A 21,316-nucleotide genomic window follows, 5' to 3' on the forward strand; every position below is an offset into this window, starting at 1 on the left:
GTTTCTCGTATGTATCTTGTGGGAACAACCACGACACGGTTATCTAAAACTCTTTGTAACTCTTTTAATACTGTCAATACCATCCGCTAAATGATAATTAAGGGAAATCAGCACGAGAAATGATAGAATTACGGTGGTCACCTACACGACCCTCCGATATTCTCATCTTTGCACGTTCGTCGATTGCCTGTTTAATATACGACTAAAAGCGGCACGGCAATTAAACCGATTCTTCTCTCGATTAATTTTTCCATTAAATATCCGATTTTACATCCGATATACGTATTATATACCTGATAAATCTAGTAAAGATAATAACCACCGATTTCTCTCGATAATTCTCTAACGCGTAACATTCTCCGCAATTACATTACTAATATATAGAAATCAGCAAATCGGCAAACTCTCTCGATAATCATATTTCTAACAAACACCAACGAAACAATTTTTTCAACGCTTTTTCAAGAGAATTCGTAACTTCTCTCTTATCAGATCGACTGTTGAAATGGTGTTAATCCATTGAAAAGGACGATCACCGACCAGTCGAAACGAAACGAACCGGACGAGATTCGATTGGTAAGCGTCCAGCAAAGTCGATTTCCGCTGGCTACGATCGTTTTAACGCGCGTTCGCGAAAAAGACAAAAAAAAAAAAAAAGAAAGGGAAAGAATATAGAGAATAGAGAGTCCACCCCGTTAACAAACGGTAAGCTGCCTTCAACAGGAACTCTAATTAGGAATTAAATCTAATCGGATATGTGTATGTGTGTATTCCAACGTGACACCCCCTGGCAAGAGATACGGGCGAGATATGCTACGGCGTTACCTTCTATTTACAAATCGATTCTAATACAATTTCTACGCTAGAAAACGCTACGAAAGTACAAGTGAAGAATCTTCGCCAAACGTACTGATCAGTGTTACGCGAGGTAAACTTAACTTAATAATGTGTCACAACGTTCGTGGACGGAAAGGGTTCGTGTCCCCCCTCGCACATCTTTTTACTTTACAGAAAAGAATAAGCTGTCACCGAAGATCTACTCATCGCTTTTCCATACGTTGAGCCAAGAAACGATTAACTTGGGAAATGTTACATTTTCTTTATGATTTATGTTCTCATCACCGTTCGAAGGATTGTTTGATGTTAAATACACGATCAATTTTTAAACACAGGTGAAATGTTTTAACATGCTCGATTCAATAGCGATCAATTTGGCAAATAGATCTTCTAACTTTTCGATTATTTATATTTTCGCCGTTTCGAGGATCGTTGGCTGTCAAGAAGTATTTAAAAAAAGTTAAAAGATCGTTTGCCATTATTCCGATAAAATGCTCAAACGTCAGAAATAAATCGTCCGTAGCTTTAGTCAAATTCCTTTAAATAAAGCGCAATAAAAATACTAGAAAAAAAGCGAATCACACGAAAATCAATTCGATCCTACAAAGAGGAAGTTTCAATCGTCAATATTAAAATCCAATTAATCGATATTGTGATCAAAGTATTGAAATTTCGCTAAATATAAAGATTAACGTTTTCGCTTTGAGCAAGGAAATTTTAATATCAAAAATAAACATCGATAGATTCGAAATTTAATATCGATGATCTTAAGTACATTGACGAACGATACTCGTTATGTAGGTGCAAAGGTATTGGCTAGGTGTGAGAATATTTGTCAAAAATCATACGTTTATAATATCGTTGATGAAGGCCATGTGCGAGGGGAAGAGTTAAAGTAAGATAAAACGAAGAAGAACGAAACGCGCCTAGATAAATGTTAAACAGCAACGTTTCAGGCTCCGCGTCGGATTTTGGACATCTCGAACGTTCACTTACGCGCTATCTACAAACGATAGGACGTTTACATTTAGTTACGCTATTAAGTACGATCTATCGCCTATATATTATATACAATTGAGTTAGAACGAGTCTTTAGGAACTTGAAAACAGAAACTCGAGAGCTACTTCGCCGAACTAAGAGCTAAGGGATTCCAAGATCTTTAGGAGCCGAATCGAAGCTTTCCCCTCTTCTTTAAGTGTCCAGTCTTGCATCTTAAAGAACCACAACGAAAAATTTCTTACTTCCATTCGGAAAAATAATAATCAACCGTTGTTCAAGGTTTCTATGTAAGGATAATCAAACGAAGTAATAATAAAATAAAAGTAATAATAATAAGACCAACGTGCTTCGTCGCCTATTTAGAGAATTCGTTCCCCAAGATGCAACATAACTTATACGCAAGTAGAATACGGATATTTATGCGTTTATAGAAAATTTCAGTAAAATAAGACGTAGTACGCAGAAATATATGAAATATTCCAAGTTAGGTATTCGTTAGGATATTCGATAAGCGAAACGAAACATTATATAGATCCTACCTTTTTTTTCTCTTCGTCGTATTTATAAAAATATCGTTTTGCACAAACATCCATAGTCTATCTATGATATGATATAACCTATAATATACAGCATCGGTCAGAGTTGCGTTTCCCTTCTTCTTTCTTTCTTTTTTCTTCCTTTTTTTTTTTCTTTTTTTCACCTTTTCAGTATTTTTGGCGAACGATCATTAAACTAAACATTAACAAGAGGATCTAAGTATCTAGGTGGAATACTTATATCGCTTACGTTCATTTTCTACTATCGTATATACATATAGAGGGACCGGTGTACGATAGAATTCGAGGCACGTGCAGTTTTCACGACGATGACGAAGATGAGATCGAAAATCGAATGGTCTTCGCGAGGTTCGCGGTTAGAATTCGTTCTCGTACCGCATATGTTGCTTCTATTCCGTTTCGCGAGTCTCGAAGACAAAGAGGTTGAAAGGGGTGACGTTGCGTCTCGGCGAAAATGTGGACGTTCGTGTCAAAAATGCTCAGATAATAAGGTAATAAATTATCGTTTAAATAAAAGAGTAATACGAAATACAAGTAGAAATATTCGATTTTCGGAGTAATAAATGCCCCTCGACGAAACAAGCGAAAATTAAGCGTAGATAACATAGTTATTGAAGGGGGATATAGAGATACGTACGTGGAAAATAAGGAAAATGATAACCGACGACGGGCGAGTCTCGTAAAAATTTCTAGATTTTTAACAACGTTCGATAAATTGCTCGAATAATTTATCAAATTGTATTGCACATTTTTTGAAGTATAAATTATAGAGCTTGAAAAGCTTCCTTGTCAATATTTCAACGATTTAACTTCTAAAATATTCGTAATCGAAGAAAAAAAAATTCTCTGATTAACCTCTAAATACGCTAAACAAATTGATAGAGATTATATACTTGGTTTAAGAAAACGATTATCTCTAGAAAAAAATCATCCTAGTTTTACGTAAATCTAAATAATTTTTGTACTATAATAATTCGTTTTAATTTCTCACTTTCAAATAGTAGAAACAACAAATTAGGAACGAAGCGAAGAGAAAGATTTCGAACTTGCTTACTTATTTCCTTCGTATTCACTCGATTAGAACGACTTTTAAGATTCTTTCTGTCGTTGTTTGTTCCTCAGAGCTTCTATACTTGCGCGCTTATTTTTCACTATCCTTAAATTGAATTATTAATTAATCCAAATATATATAGAACCAATGCCTATAATTTTAAGTATAATTATTTCCATCGAATCTTCTCGACAATTAACAACAAAATATTTAGAAACCTACTATCGAGCCTCTAAACCTTTCCCAATAAATACAACTACCCTTTTTTTAGTTTAAATGTCCTATCTACGACGTCGAAACCGAAGAAAACCGAAGTTCCATCATTTTTAAAAAAACACGAAGAACTTCAAATATTTCAACGCACGCAAATGTATTTCAAAAGTTGTTACAACTCGAAATAATTCAGTTCTGCGTTAGAAGAGCGTCCAAGTAGAATTTCAAGGGCCAAGAATGAAAGATTACGGAGGTAATATTTGTCCACTACGTCAATATTATGCGTTTAGAAAGTAATTGGTTTCTAAGTTTCCAAACAATTGTTCGCTTTTCCTGAAAGTTTGAGTCGTGTGTCTCTTACGAAGTGCACGCGCGATACTTTGAAAAATGAAACGACACTAGATACGACGTGTTAGCTACTGGCGACAGACAAATACGAATACCTGCCCGAAAATTCGTACCTAGCGAACCAAATGCAGAAAATCGCGCTCCCTAAACCAGACGCGGAAGATCTTCCGATCGAGGAGACGAGAACGTCAAATGGATCAATTAGGAAGAAAAAGAGTATAAAAAAAGCAAATAATAATCTAGGGAAAAATTGGGCGAATTGTGGACGAACTGTTTGATAGACTTGGTCCGATAAAATTGAGAAAGCTGTTCACGCGATGGGATCTTAATGGTCGCGAGAGTGCGGAAGTCGAGGCCGCGATCAGTCGATTCGGTGCACGCGGCAACCATCGGGATGACCTAAAACCTACGTTAATTGGAACTTTACTAATTGATTGTACTCTACGTCAGCGGTGCGCGGCGTTCATTAATTCTCTTCTCGATTGCACTTTACTGGGCGATCGTTGTTCCGCGTTTCGCGGCGTAATTGCGACCTCGAACGTGTCCGTGCACCCATCAAGAGAAAACTGGCGCCCTATGCGTGCGTGTAAATAGGACGACGTCGACGACGACAAAGATGGCGTTCGAATTACGCCAGCAGTTAGCGACAGCCAGATCCTTGAAATCGTTCAGCGTCAGCGATCAGCGTTCGAACACGGATTAAAAGATCGTTTTCTCCTCGCGATACAATTAACGGCTCTTCGATACCGAACGGATTAGTCTTCTCTTTCACCTGGCTTCACCTCGTGCTCGTCCCTGCTCGAATGGCCACGATGATTATCCGGAATCGTGGCCCGCGATCGCTCTCCGTAAATTGGTAATTGAGTCGAGGAGACGATACGTCGCGTCGCGTCGTCGAGAATCACCAACGCGTGAAAATGAAACGCGCCGCGATAAACGAACGAGAGAGTGGCCCTCTTAGGGAAAACGTGGAAAACGATCGGCCGTTTCTGTTTTTTTTTTTTTTTTTTTTTTTTTACGTGAACGTGTGTGTACGTGTACGTGCGTAGAAGTACATACGGAAGTTTCCGCTATCTTTCTTTCTTTCCTTCATTCGGAGAATCGCAATTAACGAGGTATAATTCTTCGCGCGATGAGATGTTGGAAATGCATAACGCTCGAGAGGCTGAGTACTCTTGGTCGACAAACAGACTGTTTTTTGTTTGTATCGGGTTAATGCGTATGAAATGTAGATTTTCTCATGTTCGAATCTGATGGGTCATGATCAATTACACGCGTCTAACTAATTAATTGCATAGATCGTTGGATAAATGGACCGATAATCGTTATATATCTGGAACAACGAACTAGTTAATCTTTGGACAGAAGTATTGAAACGTTTGAAAATTACTTGGACAAAATGTACGATGTTTCAAAGAAACTATCTGTGATTAGAGATTTATTTGGAAAATACGTCTGCTCGAGACCGTTAATGGAGTTACTAGACAGTTATTAATACCATCAAGCAGTTTTTATCACGTTTATCAGATATTTTAACATGCATGCATATAAACGGCGTTTTGATCGATTACTTACTGAATGATTCAATAAATAATAACAGATATCCAATCTAATTACCGTTTCCAATTTATGACGTAGAAATTATTGAATTAATTTGCAAAACTACGTTCATGCTCGTCAGCATGTTTATCTGTTTGCAATTGCTAAAATTATATCGATATAATTAATCAGTAATTAATAGCGGGACAAAAATACATAATTCCATTGAACAAGAGTACCGAACGTTCCGCAATGAGGTAACCAAAAGATAATATTCAACGCATCTCTGCTCCCAAATTTACACAAAATTATACGCAGGACATGTACATACACGAACAACGCGTCTATGTTATCAAGAGATCTAAAAAGTAGCTATACAAATCTAAATAATCATACGTTTAAATTAAAGAGATATCGTGTGATGAAATTTTCATGTGGAAAAAGAAGATTTTATGGCTGTTTCACGCAAAAAGAAACGAAAATATACGGTCATGAATTTTACATCGAACAGCAAGTAAATTTGTATTCTAGAACTTGCGCTCTTTAATTTTTGAAACAGCTATCTAAATTTATGGGAAAATGTAATGTCCGTGGTATCGTAAAATACGTCTGATCACAGACGATCCGTTTCCCCTTGCGCTCACAATGTCCTCCCTTTCTTTGCGTTCCGCATGCACAGGACAATTACCCTTCCCTACTTTGCGTACGTCGTTCCAACAATTGTTCCACGTAAAAGTTGCACGGTCAGATGTGCAAACCTACCGGCAATTTCATCTAAATTCTCAACTGCTATCTGTAGTTTTAACTATTACGCCTTCTTAAGTTCAAATTATTCTTTCTACGCGCTAACGATTTTCTTACACCGCATACGTATTCGTGACAATTTATGGCCACGCTTAATGAATGACTTCGTATAAGTGACAGGAACAAATAAAGTTTTAACGACGGCGAAGGAAACTCTTTGGTACTCGTTACATAATATTAGACTCTTGAGAAAGTTACGCGTAAAAAAGAGTTCATATTTTCTTTTAATGGACTCGATTGAAAAGAACTATAACTTAAGAAATCACGGCCTTTAGAATAACTAGGAAATTTATAGTCAGCTATGCTTCGCTAGGTAATTCATTTTTTAAATAGAATTCCGAATGAATATCGACTTAAAAAGCGATAATGTTATTCGGAAAAATAATGCTCTGGAAATCTCGATGAACTTTGGTCGAACAAAATAGAAAAATCATTACATACGCCATCAAATATCTGTAAATTTCATTGAATTGATCATCAGAAATGTTCAACACCAAAATTTACTAAATTTACTATCTATCGCTATGTAATTACAAATATTCCAAACTTCCATCTAACGTCTTTCAGTATTTCCATCGCTACCGTCGATAGAGATTTTTAAGTTTAGGTTTCGTCATCGAATTTACCTTCCGCGAATAATTTCGAAAATACGTTTCTTCCCTCGTGAGTCAACGACGGCTCGTAATAATCAGTGGAAATAGAACTTTCATTGCTCAAACAAAAATACCCCTCTCTGTATTATTCAAATGAAGTTTTCACGTGTAATTGGAGCGATCTAGAACGAAGTGTCACAAATCTGACAGAGAATAGGTAGTAGCGTTATTTTTCTCCAGTCGAAGATATCTATTTTTACGAATTTAACAGTTCGCTAATAATAGCTTAAAAACTTACTTTTTTCTAATTAAAAGAGACATCAATCCTCGATTATTAATCATTAGATCGTAGATCATAGGTGATTCACTTGACTTTTAACCTTTCATAATTTTAGATATAATTCTATACATTGATTTATATTCTATGTTTTACGTAATAAAGATAATGAAATGTATCTACGATATAAGATATGGAATTTAAGTAAAAATCAAAATCACGTAGTTCAACTACCAACTAATCTGAGAATACAATGACTACGAGAACTATTTGCAAACCATTGTATATATCACAGCATTTGCAAACTAATTAATTAAATCCACGTACACTAAATCTCGTATCACTTGGCGTATCATGGTGTACCAAATGTAAAACTTGGAAAATAATGATACGAGCAAATACTCTTTTGTAGCCACTACATATCATATACTTGAGACATCAAATTTCAATTAACATTAAACCGCCAAAAAATGAATTAAACCCAGCCCAAACCAAAACCAAACCTAAATCGTTCCAAGATCACCTACGATCTAATCACGCCGAATTAACGATTGAATGTAATAAAATCCAAAAGCAACGTTACCATTTTGCCACTTATATCGATCAAAACTCCGCATTAATACGTACATCCGTTTTATCAAATTGCAAATTCGTGTGACTCGCACACTCGAAATTAGTCAGCCAGCCTCTAACAAGTGTTGACTGCAAAATTCGTAATTTCCACCATTCAACGTGACAACCCCTAGCGGTATCGCGAGCGAGGGAAAAATTCGCGACGCGGTTCGCACGCAAAATTGAGCGTCACTGTCCAATTTACGATTTATCTGTCGTGACGTGCACGCTGTACATACATGCATGCATGCATGCTCGCTCGGTGGCTCGCGAGCGCGATAACGCAGCGCGCAGTTGGGTCGATGCATTATGCAGTTTTCCGTGCGTTCATTATATTTTTAGACCTTTACGATTGCAAGGTTACGCTCGTAACGGCCGGCTCTTCTCGTTAATTGCGATTTTTCCGCGGCAATCGCCCGCTAACCGGATAAGGATTCCGCTCCTACGAAACGTTCGCCTCGCATCGTACAGACCAATTTCTCTCTCTCTCTCTCTCTCTCTCTCTCCCTCTCTCTCTCTTTCGCTCGCGATCGTTTCGCAAGATCGAACGACTCTGTTCTTCGTTGGCAATATCGATCGTTTTCTGGCTTTTCTCGTTCGACGTTTGTCGAATTTTTCTCCGATATCGAGAAACTCATTGACTGATCTTTTCGGGAATTTCGTTCTTTTTTTTTATTACAGAATCGAGTTCGTTGTAGCTGTTTAACTCGTGGCTTGTTTGTTCGAGCTTCTGTTTGATCGAAGCTCCTTTCTCTGTCGCTGTTGAAATTGGAGTTTACGTTAGTTACTGCGTACCACGAAGAAGAAGGAAGCTTCTTGAAATTGTTGTTCGATTTTGTGAACTACGATTTTTACGCAAACACTTTTCAAATAAGCAACGAGAAGCCTATTATCGATGGAAAAATACTTGATCGTTGGAATGAACGAGGAGATCGTAATGAAGCAATACAGAATTAATGTACAAAGTAGCTTGTATTATTTTTATATGATTCTTTGAAAGAATCGATTACTTCTGAATAATGACTTGAAATTAGACATCCCTTGTCATCTAAAGAAGCACAACCCAAATAGGAAATGTAGATAGAAAATACACCAAAACGAAGGCCTAGATTTATCATTAGAAATATCACTTGGATAGTTTTGCCCAATTGAGTTATTGTTTCCACGCGAAAAGTTACTATTTTGATTCATAAATACGTTTATCCGTAAGTCCTTAAATTCAGTGATGAGAGAGTGCTGTTTTAATGTTCTGTTTGAGCTAATTGAAAACTGCAAGTGTTTCTTTGTAATCGTTTCTTATGTAATTATTTTTTTTTACCAAAGGAAAAACTTTTTGTCTATCGTTTAAACAAAATAAAGCACATTCCACTTAATAATACTACACTTTGCAAGGCATCTTGTACAATAATTCGCACTGTCACGACAAAAAGAAAACTTGATAGCTTCGTCACCGAGAAGCAAAGTACTTGAAACAATCTGCAGATTATTTTGCAAGTTATCAATGATATCCTTCGACGGTCTACGTGTTCCCTGTTCGACAAATGTTTCCAGGAATTGTCTCTGACGGTTAATCGATGCTCGTTATAAATTGATCGAGCGTTTTGTGTCGAGTCGATCGAATTCGATTGGTCGCAGGGTTTGGGACGAGCCGGGTGCATCACTGAAAATTAAAGCTCGATTAAACGCAGAATCACGCGCGGTTTAAACGTCGATCTGGCTTATCAGGGACGATCAGGATTCGCGGAAAATGCGAGGTGAGAGCGAACGTTCGATGCCATCGCGCGGAAACTTACGTGACAACGCAAATACGAAAAAGAGAGCTACCTAAATTCGGTAAAACGTTTGTTCCACGGTGACTTTTTTAAGAATAACGAGCCTGAAAAATTCTATTTATTTTTTAGTCGAGAAATTACTCTTCTTTCTTTCTCTCTGATACGTTCCCTTGGCGAAATTGCTTGAAATCTCGCGTGAATTTTCTTATCGAACGTGCTGTATCCGTCCGTGAAACGCTCCAAGTTGGAACGATCCAACTGTGAGTTGATGATTCATATAACGATAAATTTTGTTGGGAAGGTTATTCGATAAACTTATTGGTTGCATAAGTCGTCGCAAATTATAAAGATTGATAAAGATTCTGGCTCGATCGGATGAAAAGTTCTACTGCGACGCGTGTGTATGTTTAGATTTCACACAATTTATCTAAGCTTGCGTTCTGCATTACGACTACCTCTTCGTATCGAGACTTGTATAGAATCGATAGATATTCTTTCTTGTATTTTGTTTCTCATTGTTTGGCATAATTGATAGGTATTTGTCAATTGTTTCTGATTAAGAGAAAAATCGTTCTGTTTTGAAAGATTAATATTTAAAATTAGCATTTAAAATGGAACAATAAATAATAATTTCTTCCTACACTTATTATTTTCAGATATGTCACGTCATTCTATATATATATAATTTTTCAAATTATTGGAAGAAAAATGGAAACAGTAAAAATCGAGAATGTCGCTTTACTAAAAGCTTATCAATTTTGGACACGAATGATCATACATGATTTTTGCGTTTATCTCTGAAAATTATTTATTATTAAACAATCGGTAAGACGCGTTCTATTCTTGTCGGGAACGCATTAGTACAATTGCCATAAGTTAACCAATGATACCAAGCTAATCCGATTATAGAGAATTTGATTTTAACTCGACAAACGTCGATTCCTTTTCAATGTCCAAGAGCTTCTTTCCAATTTTTCATATTAATACCTTAATGCGATGCGTAAATTTTGATTATCTATGTGAATAACGACTAAGAAAGTATTTTTAAATAGAACGACCACTCGATCAACTGAAACGAATCACAATGCAAATCATCTCCGAATATGATATTCGTATAGAAATAACAAATCAAATATGTACTCTTTTCAAGTTTTCTATTTCTCGATTATTCCTTTTTAATTGTTTAGATCCGTTGAAATTCCTCCTTATCCGCTCGACTTATATTCGTAACAATAAGCGTCATAAATACGAAAGAATCTTATTGTTTGATTAGTCCTTTTAAAATGCTTGGAATGAAATTCTTTGCCTACTTTTTCGCTCGTATGAAAACAAATGCATACCGAGTGGCAAAGTAAAATAGAATGAAATGCTGATTGCTTGTGAAAAAAGTATTAAGTACTGTACCAGTTGTAGTAGCATTGGCAAAATTGCAAATAGGTCGGAATGCTACCGACAACAAGCCGCGTTTTAATGGTTCATAATTTCTTCGTGATCGTGTATTTATTCATCGTTTGTTAAATTACGCGAAATTTATTCCTCCAAGGGTATTTAGCCCGATAAATACGTAATTCCCCTATATTACCCGAACGTGTAAGGATTTCATAAATTTTAACGAAACGAACAGTTTGAATCAATTGCGATCGTTAACGTAGAAATTCGCGAGTTTCACGGAGGGGAAAGGGTTTACGAAACTCTATTTGGAATGATTCGCAGAGATAACGATAGATTATCCTTTGGTAAGTATCGATAATGCGAGTGAAAATCACACTTGAAAAAGAAATATCATTTTTCATGTTGTAATCGAATATAAATTGCAAAGCAATAACATTTAACTCTCTCCTTCTAGTTATTTATGTGAAAGCTTGTATGTGTATGTTTCGAGCAAGAAGTTCCGAGAGTTTAATTTCATAATACAAAAGATAATAATTGCACCATTTAAATTCAGAAGAATGAGTAAAATTGGAAATAAATTCCATCGAAATGTAATGTAAAAATATGGTGAAGTAGCTAATATTTGAGAAAGCATTCGAAATTCGCGTTATTGATTTTCAATTATAGAAATAAGGCGTGTAAAAAGCTGATCGAACTACAACCGATCGATGTTGTAATTTCATTTCGAGAAATTCGATATTCATCGAAAATTTCAGCAAGACATTCATAAATATTACGATGTCAGGACGAAGAAACGAGTGTGAAGAAATCAATGATAATTTCGTATTTTAATCACTCTCTATTAAACCAAGTATTTCTAGAGTACCAACGCGAGGAACCAGAATTGGTTTCTCCAATGAAATAAAATTTCCAAACAAAAACAACAGCATACGTGGGAAGCGTTCGGACGCAAACTTCGTCAAACTGAATGCAAAGACGACAACCAGCTCACGTACACTCGCCGGTAAAGCTCCATGATCGACGTACCGAGCTTTTTACGCGGCTGTCAATCATCGAACAAACGTCGATACTTCGATTAAAAACGTAGCCGGAATAGAAACGCAAATTAAAAGAGTAAAAAGAGAAAAGAAAAATAAAAGGGAGCAGGGAACAACAAAAAAAGAAAAAAAAGAAAAAAGAAAGCGAAGAAAGACTCGCGTCAAAGTGTCGCAAAAAGTGGAAGCGAATCGTTTCCAGTTTACAAGCTTGAAACTCCCTAATCCCTTCTGGAATCAGATCTGGCGGCCAGCCAGGAAACCAAATGGAGAAAATGGAAAGAAAAATAACAAGAGACCCGGGAGTAGAATTAAACGCGAGGAAAGGATTCGAGAGGATTCGAAATGAAACGCATTAACTTTTGATCCCTCGTCGTAACCGCAACGGGGACGAACCGAGGTCTGGTGACGGGATTAATATTCACGTTTCGTCTGTGACGACACCGAAATCGTGCACGGCGAGCCTTTCGATTAATCGATAGCGACCAGAGGTCCCGTGGTCGAGTCCTTCGTTGCAGTACCACGGGCCTCCGCACACGGAACACTATGAATATTTCACGGATCGATCGATTACCAGGGACTCCATTCGCGAGGGTCTCTTGCGAGGAGCAGGAGGACGGTGGTGGAAAGTAGCCGGCTACTAAATATACAATGCGTCCGAGGAAAAAAACCGAGTTCGTCCTGCACGACTGCATCGACCGCAATTGCGTTCCAAATGTCGAACGATCGAAACGAACGTTTCGATGAAACCCCTGCCGCGCCTCCACCCCTTCTCAAGATTCCTAGAATCGTTTTTTCTTCCATCTAGAATCAAGAGCGCAACTGGCGAGTTACGCGTGGGATGAGTCACGCGATTCAAACGATTAAACGATTACGTACGTTGTTACAAAGCAGGGAAGAAAGTATGGAAAAAGAATCGTGGAAATTATGGTCGGTTTCGTAGAAGAGCGTAACGCGATAGAAATAAATTCTTCGAGGAATTAATTCGAAATAGGAAGTTCGAAGTATAGGGTTACTAATTGTACGATTGTTTAGTAATAGGCAAATTTGTATCCATTTACAATTTAGATAATATTTTCTTCAATTTTGAAAGTTTCCTATTAACAAACAAACGAAATAATATTTGCGAATTTCTGATTGTTCTTAGCCTCTTAGTGTTCCTAATTATTCACGAGAATACGTATAATTGGCCCGATAAAGAATCACCTCGTAACTTGAAATTGAGCGTAAGAATGTCAGATAGCGTAACGTGCATTATAGATACTTCCGTAAATTTCTGTTATCACGTGTACACGTGTATTTCTTTTTTCGGATACCAAGGAAAGGAAATTGACGATTCCAGCTTTGTACGTATAATTTTAACGATGTTGACTCGTTACCTCGAATTCTTAATTTACTACGTAAAGAGTCCACTGCAGCGAGGAGGCAACTCCTAACATTTAACTCGTATTTATCAGAAAGAAAGAAAAGTATACGAAATAACGAATATAAATAATAGCGAATATTAGTCGTCTATTAATTTACAGTAAATTCCGAAAATCGATGCGATTTTCATTGATCTTTGTTGATTTATTCAAGTTACTGTAAAAGCGATGCTACCTCCTTATTACTGCGGACCCTTCAAATCTAGATCAATAATTTACCAAAGCTACATCGCCATCATTCGTTACACTCCAACAGCCGCTAATTACCTTATCTAAACTAATAGGAAAACAAAAATAAGCAGCTCAAATACTGGTTCTCGTATCACCCGAACGCTCGTGAGAAACGCGAGGTCATCGTGCATCGCGCTGACCGCAATGCAACGCTTGCTTCATACGTTTTGTACGAACAGAAACAATGCACTAACGCGTCTAAAGCGCGGAACAAACGAATTTACGACGATTTTTTGGAAGCAGAAAATTGTCAAATCGTGGAGAAAGGTCATCGTTTGTGAGATGCACCGTGCAACAAAGGCGTCTCGGGTCATCCTGTGTGCAGGACGTTTCTGCTGCGAAGAATCAGCGATTCGATATGGCGTTGGTACGGTAAGCGCGATATTTTCAAATCAACGCTGTTCGAACGAAGGACGAATAAAAGAGCGTCGTAAGCTCGTGAAATATATAAGTATAGCGATTTTCTATATCAACGTCGTTTTTATGATTACAAAGGGATATTTTAAATACACCAGAACGATGAAATATCTACAAGCGAAAAGGACTTGTTAGCTCGAATAATTTCATCGAGCAAACAGAGAAGAAAAATTGTCAACTTTACTTTTTTTAATTTACCTTGAAATTCGAGATTGTTTATATCATCTCCGTGTGATAAGTGAATTCATGAAAATAAGATCTTCGTTTTCGGAGATGGTGAATATTAATCGTGCACCCGACTAATGAAATTGAGAATTTCACACAAAACTTATACCGCTCGTATAAATGTTGAGGCAAATAGTATTTCCATATCTTGACAGGCAATATTTTTAAAAGTACGAAGAGGCTGGTAAAATACGCGTTTAGCTGCATAAGCACGTGCAACAAAAACACATATATAATCTTTAACTCAATTTATAGAATTGCCCTTCTATGAACGATCTATAAATATCATCTATCGTGTCTTTTACCTGTGGTCTTCGTATAGAATAACAAAACAATCGCGTTATTGAAATTATATCAAAGCAGAATTTTCTCCGAATTTTTGATACGATTATTTGATGCAATTAGTTTCTTTCCCCAGAGAAACCTAATAAATTCCTAGAACGCAGCTAATTTTTGTCACAAATTACGCAGTTTTCCGATTACTATTTCATTTAGATTCTACCGTTTAAACATTCATAAATATTCATTGTTCTCGAGTAGCAAACCTGCTCTTAGATCGTATAATTCCTGCATGTATATTAACTTTGGCAATTTAGTTTTCCATTTGTATTTGAAACGGCAGACACACGAGGACACTATTGAATATCATCGGTATTAAAAAACTAATACTTGGAATAAATCAAATGGTAAAATGTATATATTGCATATATTGTATATAATGAATCGCGATTACTAAACGGTAGGTACTAAAATTTCAAATGAGAATAGAATTTGCATACGATACGTTATGGAGATTTCACTGTCCATATATTCACTGTAAAGAAAGATATTAGCGGCTACAAATAAGTAAGAAGTAGAAAGTAGAAAATAAGAGAAAAAGAAAATTCAAAGAGCTACGTAATTAAATGTCTCTGCTTCTCATACCTCGATGGAATCTCCGCCATGTCGATCCACGAATACACGGCACACACATCCTGCTTACAGGATAACGTCGTACAGGTATGTACAGGTATGTTTTCTCTGTACGTTAAAGTCACGTTCCGCCTTCCGTTTCCGTTTCTTCGCGAATCGTTTAAAGGAAGGTGAAAATTTCGTACGCCGATGGAACTGGACAGAAACGCTGCGCGAATCGACCGAAACGTTTCTTCCGTGTTTCAAAAAATCATCTCGTCTTCCGTTCACATATTATTTTCTTCTTATTGCACTATCTTCGACTCGGAAGGAGAATCACGAAATACGTAAAATACAACCACGACTCGTCTTTCCTTTATAAATAATTCGTTTCCTTCGTTTCCATCCGTCAGGTAGATTTCTAAAGTTGGCGTATAAATCAGGCGAAAATCGATCGATCGATCAACTTTGACTGGCTACCGCTTCTTGGCTTATTACGCAGGCTTGTACACAACGGAAATAAATAAACAAGGAGGAGCAAAAAGTCAGCTGCGAATACGGGCGAAAATATCACGGTTATAGGAAACGTAGAAACGAGAAATTAGGCTAGAAGATTTGATAGAATTGCGTCATGTCATGAGTTAGATATTGCACTGGTTCGCTGGCCTAACACAACGTCGTTAGATACACGCGCCGACTTGGCTGTCTCCGATGCGTTTGGCGTGCCCGACGCGCGCTCTCGATATCGTGTTTATGTCGATGCGTGATAGGAATTGGGTAAGAGCTCGCGAGTAATCGTGAACACGCGTATATATGTACGACTGCATCGAAGCAGCTTCGGGGACATTTCCCGAGACAGACGTTCGCGAATGATATTCGATAATCTCTCGTTAACGCGATGTAATTAACTATATAGCTCTGTTAAATCCGATGAAATGCACGAGATCGTACGGTTTCAAGTTCTGATTAGACAGACGTTTTACAATAATATTTCTTCGATACTTTTCTGCTGCCTAAATGATATCCTGCGGGAATTAGTGCGAGAAAACTTTCGAATATCCTGAAGGTATTTTACAAACGCTTCTGTTATACCTGATAAGACATACGAGATGATTTTAAAATCTTGCTTAGACGAAGATTTCGCGTTAAAGTTTCTTTCGTACTTAAATCCGCATGCCTAAATGATAACCTGTGAATTAACTTGAGAAAACTGTCGAATACACTGAAAGCGTTTACGGATAAAAGAACGAAGAATCTGAGAATCAAAGGTACGTTGTACGTGCATAATTTTCCTCGACGAGCTTCGAATAAACGAGACCGCAAAATTCAGCCAACGATGGCAAGATGAACGTCGCGCACGAATAACAAGATGAACGAAATAAACACGCGACGGACAAAGAGGCAAAAAACAGTTTCGGAAAGCCGTTATCGACGCCGGCGCACTCGTAACGCGACTTAATTAGCAGCCCCGCGCCGCGCTTAAAATTTTGTTTTCTTCGCTTTACTATGTCGTCGTGTTTGAACCGCGAACGTCCACGAACGCAAACTGAATCGAATTTCGCCGTGTGTGGACGTTTCTCTACCCTCCCTTAACCCCGTACATCCCTTCCCCATCGTCAGTCCTAACCCAACCCCCCTCCCCAGACCCCCTGTAGCCCTTTCTCTGTGTCATAATCGTAATCGTCGGCGCGCGAATCCCAACACCCTTCCCCTTGTCAACTGTATAAAATATTCTCAATCGTATCAACAACGGTCACATCGTACATCGTACAACGTTATTACATTATTACAATAGTTTATAGTTAATCGTAATCAATATAATATTCACAGCATTTTATGAAAATCTCTTAAAAGCACCAACCGTGGCGGCTCAAATTTTTTTTTTTCTTATCCATTCGTCCTCTTGCTTTCCTTCCTTCCTTTCTTCCTTCCTTTCTTTCTTTCTTCCTTTCTTTCTTCCTTTCTTTCTTTCTTTCTCTCTCTCTCTCTCCCTCCCTCTCACTCGACCTCTCTTACACTGTCCGTTAATTGTATCTCGCGTAATTTATCTCGATTTAAAAACCCGATCTTCTATCTTCAGCATCCTCTTCATATTCATCTTCTTTTTCTCTTCTTTGTCCCCTTTCTCTCCCACCCTCTCACTCTGCTTTCCTTTCTCACTTTCTCTCGCTCTTCCTCTCACTCACATATATATATATACCTTCAATAATTTATCGATATATATATATATAAGCTAAACGTTTCGTCTTAAAGCACTGATTAAACGAGGGAGCTCGTTTTAACGTGTCCCTCCCTCTGAACACGCGTTTACCAACCATCCTAACCAAAATCACAGGACTAACTAGAAACACCGCCGGCTTTTTGCCTCGTCGCTCAGTGGGGATCGATGAACGCGAGGTGTACACCCTCCGTGGAGACGAACGAAAAGACAGGAGAGACCAGGAACGATAACAGGGAGAAGCGATCACGGGAACTACTCGAGGAGACGAGCGCCCTGTGACACAGCAACGGAGGAGGCGCACGAACGTTTCTCGGCCGTTTAACACGACGAACAGGAGGCTGAACGACGGAACCTGGTGTGCCGAGAGAAGGACACGATGACAGACGACTACCAGGAGAAGAAACAGCAATAGTAGTAACAGTAGTAGTAGTAGCAGTAGTAGGAGTAGTAGTAGTAGTAGTAGTAATAAGTAGGAGTAGTAGTAATAGTAGGAGTAGTAGGAGTAGTAGGAGTAGTAGTAGTAGTAATAATAATAATAATAATAATAATAATAATAATAATAGTAGCGGGGATAAATAACGAAAGAAATACGAGAAACAACGAGCGAATGAGAATGAGGCACCACTAGTAGTAAAACTGCTCGTGTCCGTGTTCCCCTTTCCCTCGTCGAACCGCATCATCATCATCATCATCATCATTATCATCATCATCATCATCATCATTCCCGGCGTCACGCGGGCAACGACGTCGATTCTCCGGTAAATCGTCGGATGCGCGATCATTCGCCTCTTATCGAGAGAATCCTCCTCCATCGCGGTGGTGGCGATCGATGAAACTATAACGGCGTTGATCCCGTCCAAGCGGTACAAGGACGCAGGGAAACGGAAACGAAGAAGGAGAAGAAGAAGGTGTATCGATCGGCGATTCTTCCTCCGGCGGTGGTGAACGTGGCTGTTGTTGCACGGTCTAAGGCGAACTCAATGATGCGGCGGTGGCGGCGGCGGGGCCTCTTCCTCGGAGGGATCCACGGGGCTCGGGGACAGGAACTTGCGCACATACTTCGGATAATGTGTCTTTTCGTGGGCCTTCAGTATCGTCGACCTCGAGAAGGTCTTGCCGCACAGCGTACACCGGAACGGACGTTCTCCGGTGTGCACGCGACAATGGTCCTTCATGTGGTGGCGTAACTTGAAGGCCTTGCCACAGAACTCGCACTTGAAGGGCCTGTCACCTGTATGCGCCGGTAGGTGGGCTATCAGAGAGCCAACGTCCGGGAACGACTTGCCGCAGAACTTGCAGAGGACGACGCCGGAGGTCGGGTCCGAGTGGGCCGCGAGCTCGAGATCCATCGGCTCGATCGTACCTGCGGTGGGGTAGTGGGCCTCTGGCGGCAGGTGCATACCGGGTTCGAGACCCAGCTGAGCCTGCAGCTGCAGGTGGGCCGCCTGCTCACGGTACTTGAGCGACTCGAGGCTGTGCGAGAGGATGTGCCGCGCCAGCTTGCTCTGGTGGAGGAACGAGGCACCGCAGTACATGCACGCAAACATCCGCTCATCCACACCCATCAACTCCTGCAACCAAACAAACAAGAACATCAACTTCTTGTCTTCCCTTTAGCTCGTCCGTAACACCCCCACAGAGTAATAATGCTTCTCGCTCTCCGCTTTCGCTTTCGCTTTCGCTTACGCTTACGCTCTTGCTCTCCCCCACTCTTTCACTCTCACTCTCTTACTCTTTTCCCTTTTTTCTTTCTTTTCTTCTTTTCTTTTTTTTTTTTTTTTAATCTATTTAATCATCTATACATCTACCTATCTATTTATCTATTCATCTATTTTGTTTGCAAAAAAAGTTCCCGTTTTCATTTCCTCTTTTTACTTTGAAGTGATCGTTTCAAGCAGAGAACAGATATCTCGTTCCGTCTTTCTCTTTCCCTCCGTCACTTATGATACGTGGACGCTATATGCACGTTCCCGCTACTTCGCCGCGACAAATCGCTCGTTTCGACGCTACTCGACTCACAGCGTACACAGATACACATATATCGTATATATACATATATGTATGTACGAGCCGCGACTCGCCGGGCTTCAATCGGCGCACGTTCGAAAAAACTCGTGTCTCACTTTCTATTTTTTCTCTTTTTTCCACGCTCTTTCTCTCTCTCTTTCTTTCTCTCTCTCTTTCTCTCTCGTTCTCTTTCTTTCTCTCTCTCTCACTCTCTCTCTCTCTCTTTCTCTCTCACATTCTCTCCGTTTTTTTTCCCGTTGCCTCTTGCGTGTTCTCTTTGCTCTCTCAACTTTTAACTACTTCTGCTTGACTGTATTCTCTCTATCGCCACTAGACCGTTGGTTAAGATATAGAAAAAAAAATGTAGTAGAGAAAAAAAAAATAAATAAAGAAAGAACAGGCAAGGCTTGTCTTCGCGAGACCACTACATTGTAAGAAGCGCGTTTTTGGCATGACCGGATGTTACGCGTGTACGCGAGGTTCTCCTCTGTCTTTCCTTCCTCCTCTGTATCATCATGATCATCAACCCCTCTCGTTTTTCTTTTCGGTGGAAAAAAAGAAGTCCCTGAAGGCCTGACGAGAAAATGATAACTCTCGACGGCATGTAAGACGGTAGCACAAGAAGTTGACGCTCATTTTTGTTTGGCACGACGCGCACCCCAGAGATATCATATGTATAATGACATAAGGAAACTGTCTGATTTGTGTGTGTAAAAACAACGTATAAGGAACGTGTTTTATATATACACACGTATATGGGGATTCTTATACGTGTCTATATATGTATAGACGCGTATATGTGTCGTATCTGGGATAGTGGGTGACACATGTACGGGCCAACTGGCAACCCCCACAGCCTCGCTCAAGAACAACAACAGCCCACCCGTCACCCCTCGTCCCTCCTCCGATTTTTCTGTTCTTTTTCTTTTTTTCATTTTCTTTTTGCGTATCTCTTTTTATCTTTATATTTTCCAAAAATCTTTTTGCTTATACAACACGATCATTGGTAGTAACCGGGGCCAAGATGGCCACTGCGGCGTAAAAAGGGCTCGCCGCAGCAAAAGGCATTGCACTCAATCCAAAAAAACGACAAATCGAAATACAAATATTACAAAGTAACAAATGGTAATATAATGAATGTCAATATAATTTGTATATGTATAAACGATAGATATATATATGTATACATATATATGTATATCGAACGTGAGAATATATATATGTAACTTGCACATAATATCAGTACATGTATGTAACGATATATATGTATTGCGTATATATATGTCGTGTATATATATGTATATACATATATATATATATATATAAAAATGTAGTAAAAAACAACCATGGCCAAAAACGAAGGTCAACTTCTTGACAGTGAGCTAGCAAGACAGGCTGGCAGGATGGGACGAACAGGAAGAACGTAGTACGTGTTACGCGCCGGTTTTCCTTCGATTTCCAGAGGAAGAAAGAAACGTCCGAAGGTACCGTCACGGATCACGATTTTATCAACGTGATTCGTTTCGGCCCGTCGAGCCGTGGAAATCCAATTGGAAGGCAGGATTCACGATTCCAAGGACCATCGGGATGGGGGGGGGCGGGCGGGGGGCAGGTCTCACGATTTCCAAAGGATCATATGGGTTATTACTCGACTTTCTTTTTCCGTTTTTCACGAGAACAGAGAAGAGGCAGGAAAAGTTAGAGCAAGAAGACGAAGAGATACAAGAAGATCGATGGAAAAACAGCGCGCTAAGGAATCGACAGACGCACGAAAATAGCGAAAAGAGAGAGGTTGGACAATCGCGTAAATGGATCAGTTAGAAAAGAACGAGAGGAGCGAGAGAAACAGAGGAATGAAAGAGAAAGACAGA

General features: G+C 39.0%; 1 protein-coding gene across 8 annotated transcripts in view; it reads right to left on the reverse strand.

The window, feature by feature from the left end:
- The window catches only part of LOC122566684 (zinc finger protein 628-like), a 120,286-nt gene that overhangs the window by 58,393 nt on the left and 40,577 nt on the right, over positions 1-21,316 (reverse strand). Inside the window, exon 4 of one of the 8 annotated variants that reach the window (XM_043724293.1) lies at positions 635-19,009. The exons of the other annotated variants lie outside the window; for them this stretch is intronic. Coding sequence (XP_043580228.1) covers positions 18,416-19,009 — 594 coding nt within the window. The 3' untranslated portion in view covers positions 635-18,415. Of the gene's footprint in view, positions 1-634; positions 19,010-21,316 lie in introns of those variants that run through there. 8 annotated transcript variants of the gene reach the window in all.

Source organism: Bombus pyrosoma, linkage group LG4, assembly GCF_014825855.1.
Source record: "Bombus pyrosoma isolate SC7728 linkage group LG4, ASM1482585v1, whole genome shotgun sequence".
Classification (NCBI taxonomy): domain Eukaryota; kingdom Metazoa; phylum Arthropoda; class Insecta; order Hymenoptera; family Apidae; genus Bombus; species Bombus pyrosoma.